A 21,272-nucleotide genomic window follows, 5' to 3' on the forward strand; every position below is an offset into this window, starting at 1 on the left:
CGTGTCACTTCTCTTTTCATAAACATTAAATAAACTGAAGTGCTATTTTTTCCATCAGAAAATCTAGTCTTGTAAAAATACTAACATTTTAAAATAATAAAAAATAATCACATTTTAAGAGTCGTTAAGTTGTTACTTCTGTCAGCATCAGTTATCTGACATGGTGGAAGTTGTGGAATTCTTTGCACCTGGTTAAATGGTGCTCCTAGTTTGTTTGAATTCTGCAAGATAGATGTGTCTTCTCTCTGTGTGCTTTCAGGAAATACTTCAGCTGCACCATTTATGCCTTCCTGCTATGCTTCATGTCCTACTTGATTTTATGTCCGCTGTGTGTTCATGTAGCAGACGGAGCACGCTGCTGAGGATTGCATTGAAGTGGGATTGAAATGGTTTGCTGGAAGCTTTCACCACAGCACACCACATTATGGGTTTAGTCTTTTAAATATTATATAGAAAAATGGCCAACAGAGTACAATCTTCTTGAAATGTGATATAGAATTTCTTTATGTAGTCATTTAAAATGAGCACAGGAAATATAATTTGCAAAACTGTCTTCTTTGAGATCTGTTCCACTAAATTATCTCCCAACTTGTGAAAGGCCTTTCTCACGTTCTCTATAATTGTAAAAACAACTATGGGGGAAGCCTGTCTCAGCTAGCCAAGCCTTGGGGATATTATGAGACCAAATGTGCTTTCCATGACAAAGTATGTGTGGATCTCATTTAAAAAGTATCGATTGGTCTTCCTCTGGCAGTGATGGAGAAGAGTTCTTGTGTATGTGTGTCCACAGCAATGGTGGAAAGTGTCTCTACAGCACCCATGGGCGAGGCAGTACAGTCAGTTCATGGGCTCCGTTCTATTCTGCTGAGGCAGCACGAACAGGGATCCTGGACCAGCCTGGAACATTTTAGAGAGGCAGAGCCCAAAGAACCACTTGGAGCAATATTGCTAATCACCCCTTGCGGGAGCATCAATAAAGACTGTCTTCTTAAATACTTGGTGCTTCTTACTAAAGGCATCCTCAGAATGTCTTCATCTTGTCACTTGGTAAACTGGGCCAAGTGGCAGGGTAAGTAAGAAAGTGGATCAGAGAGTTTCAGGAGGCAAATTTGGGGTTTTTAAGTAGAAAGAACATTTTTACATCCTTGGTCTTCGTAATTGTAAATAAAAATCTTAGTGTGCTTCCTTCTCTGTTCACTTCAGATCGTTCATGCTAGGACCTGTACCATAACCTAGTGACAGTAATTCAGGACCTAAAGGAGGGGAGTTTGTTGTGTCTTACTGGCTCATAGGTTCCAGTCCATCACAGTTTGGGAGGCACAGGGAGCAGGTGGCAGAATCGTCTAATACACAAAATAGGAAGCAGAACATGTAGGGCAGGGACCATGGACAGGTATAACTTTCAAAGCCCCACCTATACTGTTCCACTTCTGCCAACCAGGACCTGCCTCCTAAAGGCTCTACCCATAGCCTCAAGATAAAATTGGGGGCCGAGTGCTGAACACAGGAACTGTGGGGGATTTTGGAGATTCAAGCACAGCCTTTCAGAGCATGCTTTGAAGGTTCACTCTGAAGTGTGTTTAACGTTTCCAATTTTTGACATAAGTTATATAAATTCTGACTTCTGAGATACACTTTTGTCAGAAAACTTAGGATTTCAAGAAAAGTTTGTTCTCGACTTTCCCATTGCTACCAGAAAGCACTGAAATCCTTAGATTAGTTACTACTTATGGCTAAGAGATTGCGAATACTGTCTTGGAGAACATGAATTGTGCACCTCCATAGCTAATTTTCTCTTACCAACTAGATGCAAGATGTGGAGTGGCCATTTTGGGAAGTCTTTGAAGGACCATCTTGGGCAACACCAAACTACCAAGTTACTAACGCAGCCTTAAAGCTGGGTGTGGTGATATTTACCCGCAGTCCTGACACTTCATGGGACTGAGGCAGAAAGATGAGTTCAAAGCCATCCTCTGTGAGTTCTAGACCACATACATAAAGAGAGCTTGCCTCCCCCCCCCCCACAACACACAGAAAAAGCTTTTGTAGCTCTATAACAATTTGTAGTTATTTCCATTGACAACTAAGAGCTGTGTGAAGGTGTTTGTAAAGTGCCCATTGTAGTGTTCTATTGAAGGAGTGGAGTTAAGAAATATTTAAACCTCTGCTGGATAAATCTCTTAGATAGTAGAAGATAGTGTGAGTGACAAGATTGGGGGTGGGGAACAGGTGATTAGGAGTTGCTGTGGTGAAAATGTTCAGGGTTGTGAGAACAGATGTGGCTCCCTGGGTAAAGGGTGGGCTGGGATTGACTACAGAGTGCTGGAAGGAGGCTCTGGCCTGGGCTAGAAGCCAGTGGAGGCATTGATGACCAAATGAGGTCAAACCTGACAGTTGTGCATTCGAAGAGCAAAGGTGGGACTCTGCAGCTGCTGACTGGCTTTGACAGCAGATTTGGTAAAGTTCTTAGTGGGGTCTTCACAGAGTCGTTAATGACACCCTTGAGACTTTCCTTGACACACAGCTAACATGAATGCCCTTAGAAAAACACATGCATTCAGTTTTGTCAATTCTTTGCTCTTGCTGTGTTCAGCAACACAAAGTCATTCTTTAATGTGTTTTATGCTTAATATATAAAACACGCATGTTCCAAGCTCATCTGTTAGCATGGCAGTCAGGCCTCCACCAGAGCCCAAGCTCAGACTTCTGAAGTTCCTGTTTCTGGGGAAGAGGGAGGAAACCGATGCTCAGCCACGGATTTGGCTGGCAGCTGCCCAGCATGGGACTCTGCCATGTCCTTTCACACTGCCTTCCACTACAGGGGCTAAAAGGAGATCCTTCCCAGAACAGAAAGAATTGTGTTATTTCTTCCATATGGCATGAACACTAAGAAATTACCCAACTCTTGGAGGTCCAGCGCACATTCTCCATAGAATTGAGTGCTGTTAAAATGGAGAAAACAGTACTTTCAGTTGAACTGAGAGCCAACAGAAAGCTCACTGGAAGACTGAAGAATTCCAGGGTGCGGCCGAAAGGAGAAAGCAGGAAATACCAGGCTGCAGTGAGACATTCTGGCTTTTGATCATTATAGTCTTGGATGACTGTCACTACCAAAATTGGTGAGGGAAAAAAAAAAAAGACCACACTGGCTGTTGCATAAAACCACTCAAAGAACCACGGAATCATGTGCAAAGGTTGAAATTCAGCTAGACTTGGGGAGCTCTGAACATTTTGTTGCCATTAACTAGAAAAATCAGGAGAGCTCAGTAAGCATAATTGACTTAGCAGCCAGCATGAACTAAATGGCCCTTTTTCTGTTATGTTCTTTAGAGCCCACGAAATGGTAGCAGTTTTGCTAGTGAATCGTTGACTTTCTATTTAGAAACAGTTCCTAGTGTTTGGGTTTTACTAAAAAACAAACAGACAAAAAACCTTGAATTATTCTTCTGGGGGATTGATGCACATTTGGCTTCCTTCCGCAGGTATCACCTTATTGATATCGCCATCGTGTGGAGAGCCATGTTGATGAGCGACCAATATGCTGAGATTTCACTTGTTGGCTACATCCTGCCACAGAGATGGCTTAAGAAAGCAGTTGGGAAAAGGAGAGACACAAAGTCGGGCCTTGAGTGCTGTCTGAAAGTCCCATATTTCAGACTGGCTAGAGGGCCAAATGGAAGGACTCTTGTGTAGGGAGAGCATCCGAAGGGCTCCCCTCAAGGCATCCACCATCTTCTGCTCTTTGTTTGATTTCTCTCAGGGTTTCCTTACTCTTGAAGGGAAAATTATAGAGTGATATGATGAGATCTAGGACTTTTATTTTAAAAATAGTCCCTCTAAAGTAAATAAGCAGTCACAATAAAGGATGCTTATGCTGCACTCGATGCATTGAGCATATTACAGAAAAGCTTAAGGTCCTGGTACTTTCTGAGGGAGTGCCATTAGTTCTGGATCACACACAAGTCCTCTGATAGCAGCTGACTCGTTCACTGTTCTTTCTCCTTTCCCTGGGGTTCTGTCCACCACTGCTCCACAACCTTTAGAAATTCATGGTGCTTTGTCTGCTGAGTGTTCCCAATGGTCATCTTTGTCTCATTCTTCTATGTAGGGAAGAACCATACTTGTTCTGGCGATCGGAAATCTGGGTTGCTTCTTCATCAACTGAAAGGAAAAACATTGGTTAATCCAGAGTGCCTTGAACCTCTTGTACCATTTGAAGCTACTGGCCAGTATTTGGAACTGGCTACCCTGTGGGTTACAGAAGACCACGTTCCTGTTGCAGGATCTCACCTCTTCAGCCTCCTTAAAAACATTACCTTATTCTCTGTGTGTCTGTCTCTGGCTCTCTCTCTCTCTCTCTCTCCCCCCCCCTCTCTCTGTGTGTGTAGCCATGAATATGGTATGGTATATGTTGAGTCAGAGGGCAGCTTGGATGAGTCTGTTCTCACTTTCAACCATTTGGGTCCCAAGGACCGATCTCAGGTCATCAGGCTTGGTGGCAAGAACCTTTACACACTGACCCCTCTCTCTGGCCCTCCTCAGTCACTTCTGAAGAAAGTCCCCAGTTAGGATGGATGGCCACTGTATTAAAGATCATAAACATGCAAGTATCTTATTTAGCAGACATTTGGATTTTCATATTCAGTAAACCTCCATCAGTCATGGGTGTCGGCAGGAATTGGGGATACAGGAATTAGGAAAACAAGGTTTCTGTCCTTTCCCCTTTCCAAGACATTTGGGACAATGTCATCCTTAGACAAGTCGCCTCTTCTTGTTTTACCATTGGGCATTAAGCTTTTAGCATGTTGTCCTGGTAATTCTTTCAACTTCTCAGAGACTATGACTTCCTTAATGTCGTAAAAACATTACATGAGCTAAAACGGCTCTGCTAAAATAATAAAAATCTTAGTGGTTCCCTACTTAACTCTGATTTAGTAAACCTAGTGGCATTATCCTGATCCTCAGTTTTCGCTCTCTGTAGCATCCACACAGCCCCGACACCCCCCCCCCCCCCGCCATCACTGGCCCACTCCCACCTGCTTCCCTTGCATCCAGCCTTCCCACTGCTCTCATGTCTTCAGCTAGGATGTCTGTCAGTAACCAAATTCGGTTTTAACTTTTGAGATCTCTATTAAGGTCTAAATATACATCCCGGAGATGCTCCTGGTACCTCACCACCACCACCAACAAACAAAACCAAAAACAAACAACACTTGTTCCTGACAGCCACCCACATTGATGACTAATGCCATGCTTATGGTACTGACCTTGACAATATCCTTGGTACTCACATCAAGCTACGCCATCAACCCACTGTCTTGCACCTGAAAAACATTTCCTACCTGGCTCAGATCCTGCCAAGACCCCACGTTATCACCCTTAGGGAATGCTCCATATTCTTAGGTGAGAACATGCCCCAGGATGCTCGAGCCACAATACTATTTAATAGTCAATATTTGCTCAGCAGTTAAGTACCAGATACACTGTGAAGTTTGCATGTGTTCACTTGTCTGATTCTTGCGGTGACATAAATTGGTCACTTCTTGGTTTGTGGGTGAGCAGCCCGGGGGAGAGAGACCGTGATGAAGGAGTGTTCCCCAAGATTATAGAAATGAATGGATTCAGGGTTTGGTACTGGGCTGCCTGACCTTAAGAGTCCACACTTTCAGCCACTGGCTTACACTGCTTTTCCACATAGATTAGTTCCTATTTCAAAGATACTCTTTGAGATGACGTCTCTCTCAGGTTATAAACTCATTGAAATAGGAGTGATTTCTTCTCCAACTGCATCAGAAGTGTGTTAAAGGAGGGACTGCAATATACGTCACAAAGCTGAAAGTGGGGAGCCTGCATAAGAGACGAAGGGAGGGAGCTGAAAGAGCGAATGGAGGATGAGGGAAGAATTGCTGAGCGAGTTGTAGTTTAGTCCCAGCTAGGGACTAAACTGTCCACCACAGGCCCTCTGCAGAGAAAAGAACTGGTGTCATTTACCTCTCTCCAAAAAGAGCTTGCAATTGTGCTATCATTTTAATCCCTCGAGTCTACTAAGGAGGCTATGCAGAGAGAAATCAAGCAGGGGCTTTCAAAACATCCGAGTTTCTTATGGAAAATTCTGGAAGCAATAGGATTTTCTCTGTTAGGCCATGGATGAAAATTCTCCCCAGTTAGCCGGGCGTGGTGGCATGCACCTTTATTCCCAGGATTCAGGGAGGCAGAGGCAGGCAGAGCTCTGTGAGTTTCAAGGCCAGCTTGGTCTACAGTACAGAGCAAGTCCAGGACAGCCAAGGCAACACAGAGAAACCCTGTCTTGAAAAAAAGAAAGAAAGAAAAAGAAAGGAAGGAAAGAAGGAAGGAAGGGAAGGAAAGAAGGAAGGAAGGAAGGAAGGAAGGAAGGAAGGAAGGAAGGAAGGAAGGAAGAAAGAAAATATAATAATCCCCCTGGCTCGGAATAGATGTTTATGTGGAAGAATTGCTATCATTAGGAATAATCTATATTTCTTTTATATTAAAAGATCAGTTGACACAAAGCTTCTGTAAACATTCTTCCTTTATTTACAGATTTACCACAGCTGCCTTTTGACTTGGTAGTAAATTTATTTGCCTGGTCCCAAAAAGCCGAGCCATGACCTCCTTGGTTGTGTGTAGGTAAGAAGGCTAGCTTTGGAGCCAGGCAGCTGCGGCTCATCTCTATTGCTATCCAGACGAGTCACCTGGGGTAGCGTCATTATTCTAAGACAGTTTTGATGATATCTATAATGACACAAAGGCTGATGTCTTGGGACTTGTAAGCCAGCGGGCGCGATAGTAGTTTGCCTTTTGTTCAGAATGGGGACTGTCTGGAACACATCTGTAGCATCTAATTCCTGTAGCTGAGCCCTGCTATTATCATGCCCGTTTCACAGATGAGGAGGCTAAAGCTTTCAAAGACTGAGTAAAGGCGACTTATTCCAGACTCAAGTGCTAATTGGTTTGGCTCCATTGTCAGGGGACTTAACAACTTCACTCTGCTAACTCAAATCACTTTACTCTTCCCAAAGAACTAAAACACAGGCATGAGGTTGGGTGAAAGAGGCTTCAGCCACACTCTTTTTTTTCAAAACATCGTTTGCTCTAAAATGCACAGGTTGCTGAAGGCCACGCCCTCATCAGTTGTTGGCTTCACTTACTTTATATCTAACTAAACCTTTGGACGTTCAGCAGATAACACTGTAACGAAGGGACGGCTTTTGATACTGTTGGGGATTTTTAGAGTCTGATTTGTTCTTGATTGTGGTGATGATTATTTGGAAGATGGGTGATGCCAGAGGTAGAGGTTCTGGAGTATTGGAGAGAAACGAAAATCACAACGTGCACCTTAGGATATGTAAAATATCCATGGCAGTGGGTGACAGAGGGATTGGCTGTTTCTGGAGAATTTTGAGACTTGGCCCTCCACCGCAAGAGCTGTCCCTCGAAGCAACCCACAGACAAGATAGAGTGTGCAGGAAGTTAGAGAATTTTCCTTCTTCCTCTGTGAGAAAATTGATGTTCCCTACATGCTAATTAAGTTTCCATGCACCATCGCCTCTAAGATTGGAAGAATCAGGATAAATGTTGAAGGACAGCCCCCACTCACTTCCCATCATATCCTGAAGTCCTGCCTTTGTCCAACAGTCTAGGAAACTCACAAGCTGCTTTCTGTTCTAGAAGGTAGGACTCCAGGGTTCTGTGAACACACCAGTCAGCCTCTTTATAGAAACAAAACGGGAATGATTACGTTTGTAGCTCTGGGTAGAAGGATGACTGTATGACTTTACCCATACGTTTACAATTCTGAAGTGGACGCTGCTAAACAGACGTGCAAAGTGGTGATGTTTTAACCTGGGGCCAAAGAATCTCAATTACCCTTTAATTGGAGAGGGGGTAATCCCGCACAACCTCGGGGAAGGGACTGCAGAAAGGACTACGGCTCTTAAGCAACAAGTCGTGGATGAACTTCCGTCATGCTCAGTGCCTGATGCACAGATGTGATCCACCGTCACAAATGCTGCTTCTACAGCCTCCGTCCTGCTGCGTTCCCTGCCTTGCCTGCGGCCTGGACATGCTTTACTGAGAGCCAGCAGAAGAGGTTGACGATGGAGAAGGTGGCGGAGTCCATCACTGGGAGTGTCCCTTAGGTGTTCAGAGGGACAGGTCTCGGCTTTGACATTTTGAAAAAGACTTAAAGTTAAAGATCAGGGTCCAGCCTTAACTTGTCCTGAGACTAAGATTAGAAACTCACAGATTAATATATCCAATATTAGATTATTTTTTCCATGCAGTTTTTTTTTTCTTTTTAAATGTAAGGGAAGTGTGCAGAACCTTACATTTAGATTTCTTGAGCCCAGAAATCTATAGGGAAAGTTTGTCCCAGTGCCTGGGAAAGCCATAATACCTAACAGTGCTATAATTTGAATTGCCACCAAAGCACTGAAATTGCACCCCCATCGTGAGGGTCTAGGACCAGATGGGCGTTGAAGAACAGAACTGCATTCTCTTGAATAGATGAATCAATCATGAGAGTGTGTGTTATCTAAAAATAATAATTTGGATCTGTCTTTTAGGTGAAGCCCTGTTACTGCATGCTGCCTCAGGACCTCACTCGTGGGGCCGTTTGACCTTGGCCGCCCTAGTCTTCAGAACTATAAGAGATAAGTCTCATTTTTCAAAACACTCAGTGTGTGGTGTTCACTTGAAAACTACCTCAAGTAGATTCACAAACGTGCGTCAGATGACTGACAGCCTGTCACCATGGAGACGTAAGATGTAAGCTTGGAGCAAGTGTTGGCGATGTTTAAAGGACCGCACCCACGGACTGGCACTCACGGTGGGAGGCTTCCAGTGCCACTGCCCCTGCGTTCGGTCTTAGGTTGCAAAGCGGGAAAGCTTTGAGAGAGAAGGAACAGATCTGTGGCCTGAGAAAACCCAGGAGTTAGGACAAGTTCCTATACCATTTGGAGGGGGAAAGGGAGAAGGAAGGGGGAAGACGGGTTAGTTGTCCTTTTCCCTCCACTCATATCTTCAGCAGCACCTCCCAGTCTGCTGTTGAGCTGCAAATGTAGTGATATAGTACACACACACACACACACACACACACACACACGTGTGTAGTTCTGGTGACTTGCTCTCCAGAAGCTTACCTAGGTAGGCATCTGCTTGTGTCTCTCTCTCTCTGTGTGTGTGTGTGTGTGTGTGTGTGTGTGTACTTATTGTGCCTTGATCTCCAGACAGCTTGCCTAGGCAGGCACGTACTTGGGACAGATGGAGCTCACCATGCAGCACCCACAGAGCTATGTACACATTGGGCAGCTCTGAGCTCAGCAGTGTGGTCAATAGCACTTGTCCTGGCTCGTTTTTATGTCAACTTGACACAAGCTAGAGTCGTCTGAGAGGAAGGAACCTCAACCGAGGAAGTGCTTCCAGAAGATGGGGCTGTGGGCAAGCCTGTAGGGCAGCGGTTCTCAAACTGTGGGTCTAGACCCCTTTGGGGGTCAACCAACCCTCTCACAGGGCTTGCAGATCAGATATCCTGCAGATCAGATACTTACACTATGATTCATAACAGCAGAGAAATTGCCGTTATGAAGTAGCTGCTGTAGGGAATTTTCTTAACCAGTGCTTGATGGAGGAGGGCCCAGCCCACTGTGGGTGGTGTCACCCCTGGGCTGGTGGTTCTGGGATCAGTCCTTACTTAGAAAGACAAATGGGATGGACATTGGAAGTAGGAGAAAACAAGAAACAGGGAAGGAGCCTACCACAGAGGGCCTCTGAAAGACTCTACCTTGCAGGGTATCAAAGCAGATGCTGAGACTCATAACCAAACCTTCAGCAGAGTGCAGGGAGATAGAAAGACTGGAGGGGACAGGAGCTCCACAAGGACCAAATATATCAGGGCACAGGGGTCTTTTATGAGACTGATTCTCCAACCAAGGACCATGCATGGATATAACGTAGAATCCCTACTCAAATGGAGCCCATGGTAGCTCAGTATTCAAGTGGGTTCCCTAGTAAAGGGAACAGGGACTGTTTCTGACATGAACTCAGTGGCTGGCTCTTTGACCTCCCCACCCCCGAGGGAGGAGCAGCCTTGCTAGGCCACAGAGGAGGACATTGCAGCCAGTCCTGAAGAGACCTGATAAACTAACGTCAGATGGAAGGGAGGAAGACCTCCCTATCAGTGGATTTAGAAAGGGGCAGGGAGGAGATGAGGGAGGGAGAGTGGAATTGGGAGGGAATGAGGGAGGGGGCTACAGCTGGGATACAAGTCCTTGTCTGACACCTACTCTTCTACTTCCCAGTTAGAATGGGAACCCTGGGCTTCTGTGCCTGGCAGTGGTCACTGTAGCAAGTGTGAGGGACCCTCTACATGGAAATGTTTGTATCCTCATGCAGTGAGCCAGTGAGCATGACTGGAGGAATACCGCTGTGAGGGTTTGAGAGTCCTGATTTTCAGTTCCTTCTTTGCTTTGGAGTTTTTCTGAGGTTTGGGAATTTTTTTTAATTTTTAATTTTTTTCCTTCACAATTTATTCATTAGATATCCTGATTGAAGCCCCCTCCCTTAATTCCCCCAGTCCCATCTTCCCTTCTTCTTTCCCCCCCATCCCCTTCCCCTAGTCCACTGAAAGGGAGAGTTCTCCACTCTTGCCATCTGCCTGGAGCTTGTTAAGTCTCATCAGGACTGCCTGGATCCTCTTCCTCCGTGGCCTGGCAAGGCTGCATCATCAGGAGGGAGTGATCAGAGAGCAGTCCACTGAGTGCAGCATTTCAGGAAGACTGATCTTGGGGACAGGGAATGTGATTGGTTTAATAAAGAAAGGGATTTCCTGCATGGGTCCTTTAATCACCCTGCATGAGAGCTGGTCATAAAAATGAGACACAAAAATGTAAGGCTATACCAGTAGTTCTCAATCTGGGGGTAGTGACAGCCTGCCCTCTCACAGGGGTCACCAAGGACTATCAGAAAGCACAGATGTTTACATTATGACTTTTAACGGTAGCAGAACTACAGTTGTACAGTAGCAATGAAAATTATTCTATGATTGGGATAACCATAACACGAGGGACCGTATTAAAGGATCGCAGTGTCAGGGCTGAGAGCAGCACCATTCTGTAAGGTAGTCTCTGTCCTCTAGAAGGTCCCTGTGCCTACGTCTCATCTCTGAGTGTCGCTAGTTGTTCTGCTGTGGGCAGCTGATGTCTGTGATTACCTAATGGCTTGCAGGAAGGAAGGCATTGCTTGAACTTGGCAAGGTTTTGTAGACGAGCAGGGACTTTCCGTTGTTTTAGGACAGGGTCTCACACTGTAGCAAGCGTCCTGCCTCTGCTCCCTGAGTGTCAGAACTGCAGCTGTGCACAGCCAAGGCCAACTTTCATGTTTGTTTGTTCAGTAGTTTAATACAAAACCACCCAAATTAAGAATCGGGTTGAATTCTAGCGTTATTAATGAAATAAGCGTTAATCTTCATAGCATCTAATATTTACTTAGAACCGAATCGACATGTCACCTCTCGAAACACAGCCCAGCTCCTTTCATTTCTATTCTACCGGAGCAAAGAATCTCAACCCAGGACTCTAATGTCCATTGCGGATCACCTTAAGCACTGAGTGTATTTTGTCTCTTTTTATTTTTGCACCGATACCATGGTTTTATGGGAAGTTTCTGCTGCGGTCCAGTATCCAGTGTTGTGCGTTGTCTAAACACTGACAGTGCAACGCTTGGAAGTTTCATGGCTGAAACACGTATATGCATATGTACATGATCATTGGTATACACGCGTGTACAGAGCCATGCACGGGGCGGGCGGGGGTGTACTATGACACTGTCTTGACCTGCTCTGTGTCTCATTTCCTGTTTGATACATTCATGAGGTTTTGAAATTTTGTCTTGCCAGAGAACCTGCAGAGATAAGATCTGTGAGTTGTTACAATGGAGTTTCCAACTGGGCTATCTAAATTCTTTAACTTCTCCCACTGTCCCAGTTGTTTTTACGAGGGCTATGACACACACACACACACACACACACACACACACACACACACACACACAGGTCCATAGGGGATACAGCACGCAAACAGTGTAATGCTTTTGCATCTGTTGCCTTAGGAGATAAACAAGCAACCCTATGTCCAATTTGCTGACTCAAGGCTGACTGCCTACAAGGAACAACAGAGAAGGAGCCCCTATAGCTCACAGGCAGACCCTGCCTCCCTCACAACGTAGAGCTGAAAGTACCAAACTTTGCCCGATCCGTCAAGGCTCTTAAGGGGAGACTGGGGACAAATATCCGTCCATCGAAAGGTTGTATTTCTCCAGCTTCCCAGAGCACCTGAAGACTTTGGTGTGTTTCAAGAACGAACCCTTCTTTGTGGGGCTTCCCACTTACCCTCCATCAGTTTGATCCTGAAGTAGGCAATCAGAAGGAAAAGCAGCAAAGACACAGGCAGGAAGATCCCCAGGACTAGGAATGGGCCGGGGAGTTCCTGCAAGAAGATCGAGAGCACTGAGCTCATGGCCCCACACAGCCGGGCTGGTACAGGATCCTTGCTCAGTGCAGGCCACTTGCTCCTGGCCTGTGGTAGTGCTTTCCTGGAGTGTTGGCCTTTGCCCTGCCCTTCTCCATGAAACCTGTTGTGGACTTTGCTCTAGCTTATTAGTGGGGTGAATTCTGGAGCAACCTGTGGTCAGGTTACTCTGTAACCCAGCTACAGGGTGTAGGAAAACGGAAGGGGAAATCTCCCAAGCTATCCTGGAGATGAGTATTTGTCTGGCAGGAGTCGGGATGATCCTGATAAACTGAGATTAAGTGTCTGACTTCAAACAAACCTGTCTCTTACTGTGTGTTCTTCCTCATATAGTCTCAGACCCAGAAAGAATTTTTACTCCACTTTCCAAGTTTCAGAGCTAAAAATGACTTTAATGGCCTCATGCTAATGTACACAGTTATTGTAGCAGACACTGAGAAACAAACAAACAAACAAACAAACAAAACAACATACTTGCCACAAGTGAAAACTGCCTGGTTGGTCCCACTCTGAGTATTTCTCTGGAAGTTGCATTTATTTATTTATTTATTTATTTAGAATCATTTAATTCTACTAGAGCCTAACCTTTGGTCTGCCAGTTGGGTAAAGAAAGCAAAGGTCACGGCCCCGCCTCTTCCAATCTAGGATGACACAGATAACAGCCACAAACGTGCGGCAACATGGATGTCGGCAGGGCCTCTTCCTGGCTGCTGTAGGTCACAGTCAGGCCTGCTGTCCGCTCACACTTGCCTTGGGCCTGAATGCAGGATGTTATGACAAGTCAGGACTTCTGGGGTAAGAAAGGGCAATAAACTGGCAAATGTCAAGGTTCACCCTGATCTGTTGACTACCTTTGATCTGCCTTGTATCAGTTTAGTGGCAAATTTCCAAAGATGCCGTACTGCTAAGGCCAATTAAAAGACTCATTTCTTTATTCAGAGGATCTCTAGAGACCTGGGAAAATTCTGAGGGAGATTGGCAGCCACGTTCAGGGCTTCATTCCTGGCATGTATTCTCTCTGTCCCTCCCTGCAGGCTGCTGCTGGCTGGCAGCATCACAGATTTCACTGTAAAGGAGTGCTGTCAGCAACCCCTTCATTCTCCTGGGACCTAGTGTGGCCATGCAGCCAGTCTCAGCTTTGAAATCACTTAAAAACTCAACTGAAGAGGTTGAGTGTGGGCTTTCTGTTGAGATGGCTCTTTAGTGCTCTTTCAGCTGAGCCAGGATGCTAATTCGTAAAGTGTCACTCTTCAAGGGACCTGCATGAGCTGGAGACATACAGGTTTGAAGTTAGGTGGCTGCCAGGATGGCTGTTCTATGTTGCTCCATTCAGCAAGACTTACCTGAATGCCTAGACTTAGCTGAGCGTGGAGAAGAGGCAGGCATGAATGATAACACTGTCAGCCGCAGGTCCACGTAGAAGCAAAGCTCTGGGGTGGGACCGATCAAGTCCCACAGGGGACTGGGCTGAGTTTCTGAGAAAGATAACATTGTCTAGACCCTGGATAGCTGAAGCAGTCAAGCCAGAAGCCTGTCAGGTTTGCAGAAGGCAAAGAGTTGACAGCGGCAGAAAGACAGAGCATGTTAGCCATTGAAGCTGGGGGAAGAAGTCTGGAGCTTACAGACTCTTGACAGCCCTGCTCAGGACAGTGCTAGCGGACAAAGGAGATCCACCAAAGGTCTTTGGCAGTAGACTTGCACGGGTTTAGGAAGTATTTGACAACCTTTTAAGGAATAGATGGAGAGATGACAATGGCTTAGTAACCTTTTAAGTCCCAGTGTGGACTCAACATGCAATGGATATGAGCCAGAAGACCACAGAGGGGAGCGGGGGGGGGGGGGGGAGACAGGGAGATACGAACAGTCCTCAGTGAAAAACTGAGAGGCTAGAGGTAGATTTCCCCAGGACTTCTGACAGTCACAGTATCTACTTTACGTCTGACTGGACACAAACAGTTCGTGTTTATGGTCTCTTTTAATTTTCATGGTAAACATATCTTTATTATTTATTTTTCTTTAAGAACTTCACTAAAGAAACGAGGGCAAAAGCTTGCCCGTGACACATCCTTGGTAAACTCCAAAGCTATGGTTTCCGTCAGGGAACGTGGTCTCATTGATAATGTCGTGTGTGGCTCCCGCGATGGTGGTGGCCAGGAGATAGCCCTGGTATAATCTTAGACCCAGGCCCAGACAGGGCGGCAGGTTTGGGTGGGGAAGAGAGAGAATCATGTGGGTGTTACAGTCTAAGTGACGAAGAGTCAGCTGGCCAGTGGGGACCAGGTAGAAATGTGGGGTTCAAGACAGAGAACCAGACTCAAAATTAGCCACCATGATTCTTGACATGGAGGGTTGTCTTATACTATACTTATGATATATACAGGTATATTATAGAGTATACATAGTGTATAGTATATTATAGCCATAATGTACTATAACTATAAACTGTATAACTAGAAAACTGTTAATATAACTAGAAAAATCCACAATGGTATACATAGATGAGTACATCACATGGGGCATGAAACCGTCCTGTTGGCGTCTTGGTGACAAATGCTTCTTCTGCTGACTTACATGATACACAGCACAAACAATTTCCGGACTTTGATATTTAGGATGAAATCCCTGACTACTGCCGTGCCGCCTCCTACAATGGACCGTTAGTGGCACCTGGCCAAGAGTCACCGTAGGTATCCCTGACCTCTGGAAGTCACCGGTCACCTGTTTTGGATTCTCCCTGAGTTTCAGCCATGAAGGGTGACTCGAGAGAGCAGTGACATGCTGGACAGCAAGGACAGTTCTCAAGTTCATCAGCAGAAGGTGCCAGAGCGCCGTGGACTGTTTTCTAGATCATCCGATTATGTGCGGCTACACAGCCAATTCCAAAAGCAGGGGCAGAAACAAAGCTAACAAACACCCAGCGATGCCGCTTGGTTTCATTAGGTGGGTGCTAGTTTGCCGAAGTGAAAATTCTCTCACAGTGTTTGTTAAGTCTGCTTGTATGGGCAGGAGAGCCTGTGTTCCTTCCTCAGGCTCTTGGCCCTCTGAACTTTGCTTATTAGCCTATGCCAATTAAAGTCCTATCACTTGACAGCACGGCCACAGCACGCACAAAGTGAAGAACTCTGAAATGAGGAAGCGAGTTAGGCCACAACTCTAATAGAATAGAATTATCTCTGCCTTTTGGACTTGGAAGAAAAGCCCCACAGGCCCTTGTCATTCACATTTGAAGGTGACAAATGTTTTTGCTGGGTTTCGCATGGGCTTCAGAGCACTGGTTTGGGCACTGTGAACATTTAAAGGCGAGACGAAGTCCTGTCCACGATACACATTGCAGCAGACCGACAGTGAGCGGCAGAAAACGGCTCAGGAGTCACGTGGTCTCAAGTGCCAACCTGGGCCCTACATGTGTGTGGTAACTTGTGTGTATTCTTATCATAGTGCTTTTGAAGTAGAAACTGTATTTTTCATGTGTGTGCGTACATGAGGAGAAGGGATACCTGTGTGCGTGATCGTGTGTATCAACGTGTGTGGAGGCCAGAGATGAACCCTGCTGTTGTTCATTACACACTACCCACTTCAGTTTACCTATCACTTATCAATCAATCTATCTATCAATCAACCTATCTATCTATTCATCTATCTATCTATCTATCTATCTATCTATCCATCTATCTATGTATCTCTATTATTTATTTTGGAGACAGGGTCTCCTACTGTCCTGGAATGCACTAATTAAGCTTGGCTGGCTCACCATCAAATCCCAGAGAGCCCCTGGTCTCTGCCCCCATAGCTCTGGAATTTTAAGCATACACTACCACATGTAGATTTAAAAATATATATTTATATGCTCTGTTGATAATGGCTTACACAAAAGAGAACTTTCAATATGAGTAGCAGTAAAAGTCCAAAAAAGAATCCAACAGTCTACTTAATGTTTTACACATACAATTTTCCTCTTAGGGTATTTTCTTCTGCAGATCCTCCTGAAAAGCCCACGGTGGGTGGGGGAGGGGCAGGACACATATCAAAACACAAATGCAAATGATTATGAGGCCAAGCCTTTGAGGGATGCAGGCATTTTGTTAGTGCCCACACATGATGATCTTAGTTAACTGCTGCTGTGTCGGCAAGAGCCTAGCTACAGCTTCATGGGTGTTTAACCTTAAAGGGCCAGGAGACACGGCCACTGAGATACAGCTGCAGTTTCTTGGTCCCCTCGTGTCCAATTCCTTGCCCAGCCAATAATAAAAGTTTAGTGGATCACTGTAAGAATTGACGACAATAGCAACACACAGCAATTTAAAAATAAGTTTAATTCCTCTTTTAGATTAATTTTATATATCTTTCAAGATTATTGGTTCTATAAAACTTTAAATGTAATACAGAGGAAATTCCCTAGGGAAAGCTAGAAAATGCTGAAAGACTGGCAAAGGGCTCCGGATTGTTAGCTTGTTGCATTTTTAGAATTGTAAATTGGGGACCTGGAAAGATGGCTCGGTGGTTAAGAGCACTTGGTTTGGTGCGCTGCACCCACACAGAGATGCAAAACCATCTTGAGGTCCGGTTCTAGGGGATTCAATGCCCTCTCTGGCTTCCAGAGGCATCAGACATGCAAATGATTTATAGACATACCTTCAAGCCAAACACCCATGCACACAGAACAAAATAAAAAGTAATACACATTAGTAATTTGTAGTTGGATATAATAACACATACAGCCGTAGATCTCTGAAAGCTGAGGCGGGAAGAGCATGAGTTCAAGCTGACCCCTGAATCCGCCCATCAAGAAAACAAAACCCAAAGAAAGAAAATAACAATTTTTTGTTGTTTCTTGGTCCAGGAAAGTATTTACTTTGCAAGTTTGTTTTATAATCTCGTTTCCTTTAAAAAAAAAATCCTCTACCTTCAAATATATAAACTTCAAAATAGCCATAAACTGGGCCTGGTACAATTAAAAAATGGAATATTACTTGAAGAGTAAATCCTAGGAGAAATAGCAGAGGACATTGCAACTCGTTTTGTGAGTTCTAAATTTGCAATTCTGCTTCCTTTTTTATTATGACTTTGGGAAGACGCTGACCTCCTCTAATTTGTCTCTCTGGCTACCCAGAGCTTCTAGGAATCATTTTAATAAATCCTCCCTTCAGGGGACTACCCAGCAATGACGTCCATGTTAAAGGAGAGGGGTGCCAACGTACCAGAGGCCATGGCATATTTCAGAGAGAAGCTTCGCCAGAGAAAGATTAAATCTAATCCAGGTGCTCTCAACTACTTGGTATCTTAGTTTGTAACTCACAGATATGATGGGTGATTGTCATGGTTGGCTGGATTTAGAATCACCTAGGGAATTGCCCAGGCACAGCTGTGAGGACATTCCTGGAGGGTATTGACTGAGGGGAGGAAATCATTCTGCATATGGCTGGCACCTTCCCATGAGCCATGGGCTTTGACGGAACAAAATGGTGAAGGACAAAGCTGGCAGAGCCTGACATGCTCTGTCCTGCTCTCTGACCTGCGGAAAGAGGCCTGCTCTCTACTCTACTCTCCTGGCTGTGATGGATTGACACCTCCTAGGCTGTGAGCCAAGAGTACGCGTTTCTCACCTGGAGTTGTCTGTCAGGCGTTCCATCAGAGTTTTTAGATAAAAGTCCTTGCTACCTTTGTAATAGTCCTACAGTGTTTCCACAGAGCTCAGTGGGGCCCAAGTGTTGGTAAATGACACACATCTGACTGCTGGCTTTTTGAGCAGGCTCTGTCCCCTGGGTGCTGTTTAGATGGTTTGCCACAATGTAGGCACCCTCTCTCATTAGCAGGGAAAGCAAAATGTGAAACTTCGTATTAATCCTAGGGGTAACCTGCTAGGCCATCTTCAGAATTTTGCCAAGGTAGTAACAGAAAAATAACAGCTGTTTGTCTAAGGAAAGTAGGAGCCCATTTGTATTGCTCCTGCAGGCAACAGGGAGATGAACGCATGCTGTCAGTTGTTCAGGTTTAATATGGCTTATGCTAAAATAGCATCAGTATACATCTTCTCTTGCCATTCATTTTCCTTGAATGCTGATTAATTTACTCTCGTCTCACCCTGAATGCTGCCAGCCACTAATGAGTTGTAGCCATCTGGAAGTCCTATTTTATCTTCCCCAGTTGCCCAAAAAGCTGCAGGAACGCAGACATTCTTTTCTCCAGCATCAGTCCAGCTTCTCAGAGTTCTTGGTCCTCCTCGGGGAACGGTGGGCAGATGTCTGTCCAGACCCTGGATTCCTGAGCCAGCTCCCAGGTTTTTGTGTTGTATCTAAAAGCAAAAGGCTCTTCTGTTTGAGAATTGGAAGTGAGGACTAACAGAGTCTTTGTGTCAGAATAAACAGTTCCACTGTATAAAGAGTTTCACAAAGCACGACCACTTCTCTAAAGTGGTATTTATAGATGTACATTAACAGAAAGCACATAGGGACAGAGCTCATAGAGGCACAAAAACAATATTGCTAATATGGCCTTAACTGTTAAAACAGGAAACCATCTTAGTAATTGCAGTGTTTCTCCTTTCTAATACTCCCTGAACACTTAAACATATTACCTTATGTAAAAAAAGAATAATAAAACTGATATAAAAGCTCATTATATTTCAAGGATAACGTTTTCTAAAAGTCAGCTTTATCGAGGCATGGTTTCCATAAAATAAACACATTTGCTTGTCTCTATTTGAACCCTGGCACATTTATACAATCATAAAATCACTACCCAAATGAAGACAGCTTGCTTTTGTCATGCTCCTCAAATCAGCTCTGTGTCCAGGTCGAGGACGGTTCCTCTCAGCTAATCACCAGCAGCAGCAGCAGCAGCAGTAACAGGATAATGGTAATATTCCATCAATAAATTGATCCACTGTACAGTTTCATAGGAATGGTGTCTTTACAGATTTTAGGCTTTTGGGTTAATCTTGCTTAGTACAATTTATCCCTGTTGTTGCATTTTTCAGTAATCCTGCTTTTGTGCCAAGTGGAACTTTTTTCCCATAGATTCAGCATCCCTGTGGAGATGCCATCACTTTTCCCACTCCTGGATGGCATTTGATTCCCTGCTTTCCTAACCACTGAGGACGGATATCTGTGTGATCGTGTTATTTTATTTTCTCCTGAGTAAATACTTACTAGTGGAATTGCTCGCATTCTGCTAAGTGTATCTTTAGCCTTATGAGAAATGGCCAAATGGCTTTCCAAAATGATTCTTCAATTAACACCTTCCCCAGTAATGTGTGCGGCTTCCAGTTGGATATTTGATATCCTCATGTTTTAAAGATTATATCTGTGCTGAAATGTGTAATGGCATGCTACTGTGTATCTAAATTGAATGTCCTAACATTTAACAGTAGGTTTTATTAGCATTTAAGCTCATTGTGAGGTCATAGATCAGATGGCTGCCATTAAAAAGATGGTCTGTTACACTCATTGTTCATCTTTGAGCCCAGTTCACAAACAAAGCAATACATCAGACTCTGGCTGTATTGCCCAACACAATCCAACCACCTCCTGTATGGGTTCTGAGTTACTTATTTCACTATAAGCGTAGGTACTTAAGTAGCTCAGAGGACCATTCCTTCTGAAGTCAGCAAGGACCCAACTTGTCAAATCATCAGCCAGATAGAACAAACAGATGAAACTATATACTCAATGAAAAACAGAAATCTGTTTTTGTGTGGTCTGGCCATTCTTAAAGAATTCCTCTTGCAAAGTATTAAAATATTTTATTCATCCCCCCATTTTCTTCTTAAGTTTGTCCAGTTAAATTCTTATGTATTCTGGATACAAATCTTTTGTCTGATATTTGTTTTGTACATAATCTCATATTGGTTAGTATGTTTTTTTTTCATTTTCTTAATAATGTGTTTCAAACAAGTTTTAAATTTTGATGAAGTACCATCAAAAGTATCGGCTTTCTTTCTTTTATAGATAATGTGTTGTGTATTTTACAAAGAAAATGTTTGCCTAACCACTTATCATAAAGATTTTCTATTTTTCTAAATGCATAATAGTATTAAATATTGAATGAAACTTTGTGATCCTTTTTAAGTTAGAATTTTGCATGGCCTGAATTAAGGGCCAATTCTCCACTCGATATAGTTACAGCTGAAAAGTCTTCTTTTCCACACTGAAACAAATTGGCATTTTCATGTCACTGAAAATCAGTTGAACATTTATATGTGGATTGATTTCTGAATTTTGCATTCTACTTTACAATGCCACATTCTCATTTCTGTAGCTTTAGAACAAGCCTTGAAACCAATAGTCTAAGTCACAAACTTTGAATTCTTTGACTCCTGTTCTCTTTAGATTAGTTTCACAATTAGATTTCAGAAACAAAAAGTGGTGATTGGGATTTTGGTTGGGTTTGTGCTAAATCTACAGGTTGATTTGAAGAGGGTGGAATTCTTACTTCTGTTGGGTCTGTGATCAATGTGGTTTGTATTTCCATATTATTAGACTTTTTAATTTTCTGAAGTTTTTGTAGCTTTCAAATTATATATTTTATTTATTGCTGTTTTATGCTGTTAAATTGTTTCTAAATTCAATTTTCAGTTACCTATTGCTAATATATAGAGAAACAATGTTTTCTTTTCTTTACATTGGAGATTATATTTTCCCTTCCATTTCTCATTCTAAAACCTCCTTGGTCTCTTTCCAATTCATGGCCTGTTTTTTTCATTAATTGTTGCTGCCTGCATGCGTGTATATG

The 21,272-nt window shown here is 43.9% G+C and overlaps 1 protein-coding gene across 1 annotated transcript; it reads right to left on the bottom strand.

Moving 5' to 3' along the window:
* Nucleotides 1–2,561: 2,561 nt before the first annotated feature.
* Nucleotides 2,562–12,639, bottom strand: Smlr1 (small leucine rich protein 1). The gene is made up of 2 exons (XM_021654141.2): nucleotides 12,404–12,639; nucleotides 2,562–4,161 (listed from the first exon to the last, which is right to left on the bottom strand). The coding sequence occupies exons 1-2, from the start codon at nucleotides 12,528–12,530 to the stop codon at nucleotides 4,082–4,084; spliced, it is 207 nt and encodes a 68-aa protein (XP_021509816.1). The 5' UTR covers nucleotides 12,531–12,639; the 3' UTR covers nucleotides 2,562–4,081.
* Nucleotides 12,640–21,272: the final 8,633 nt, after the last annotated feature.

Source organism: Meriones unguiculatus, chromosome 20, assembly GCF_030254825.1.
Source record: "Meriones unguiculatus strain TT.TT164.6M chromosome 20, Bangor_MerUng_6.1, whole genome shotgun sequence".
Taxonomy (NCBI): Eukaryota; Metazoa; Chordata; class Mammalia; order Rodentia; family Muridae; genus Meriones; species Meriones unguiculatus.

Bases quoted from the DNA above. Each gene is read 5' to 3' on its own strand.
- Smlr1 (XM_021654141.2), bottom strand. From the start codon at position 12,530: ATGAGCTCAGTGCTCTCGATCTTCTTGCAGGAACTCCCCGGCCCATTC. The intron at 4,162-12,403 runs GTAAGTGGGAAG...TTTTCCTTTCAG, and splicing joins CAGGATCAAACTGATGGAGG to TTGATGAAGAAGCAACCCAG.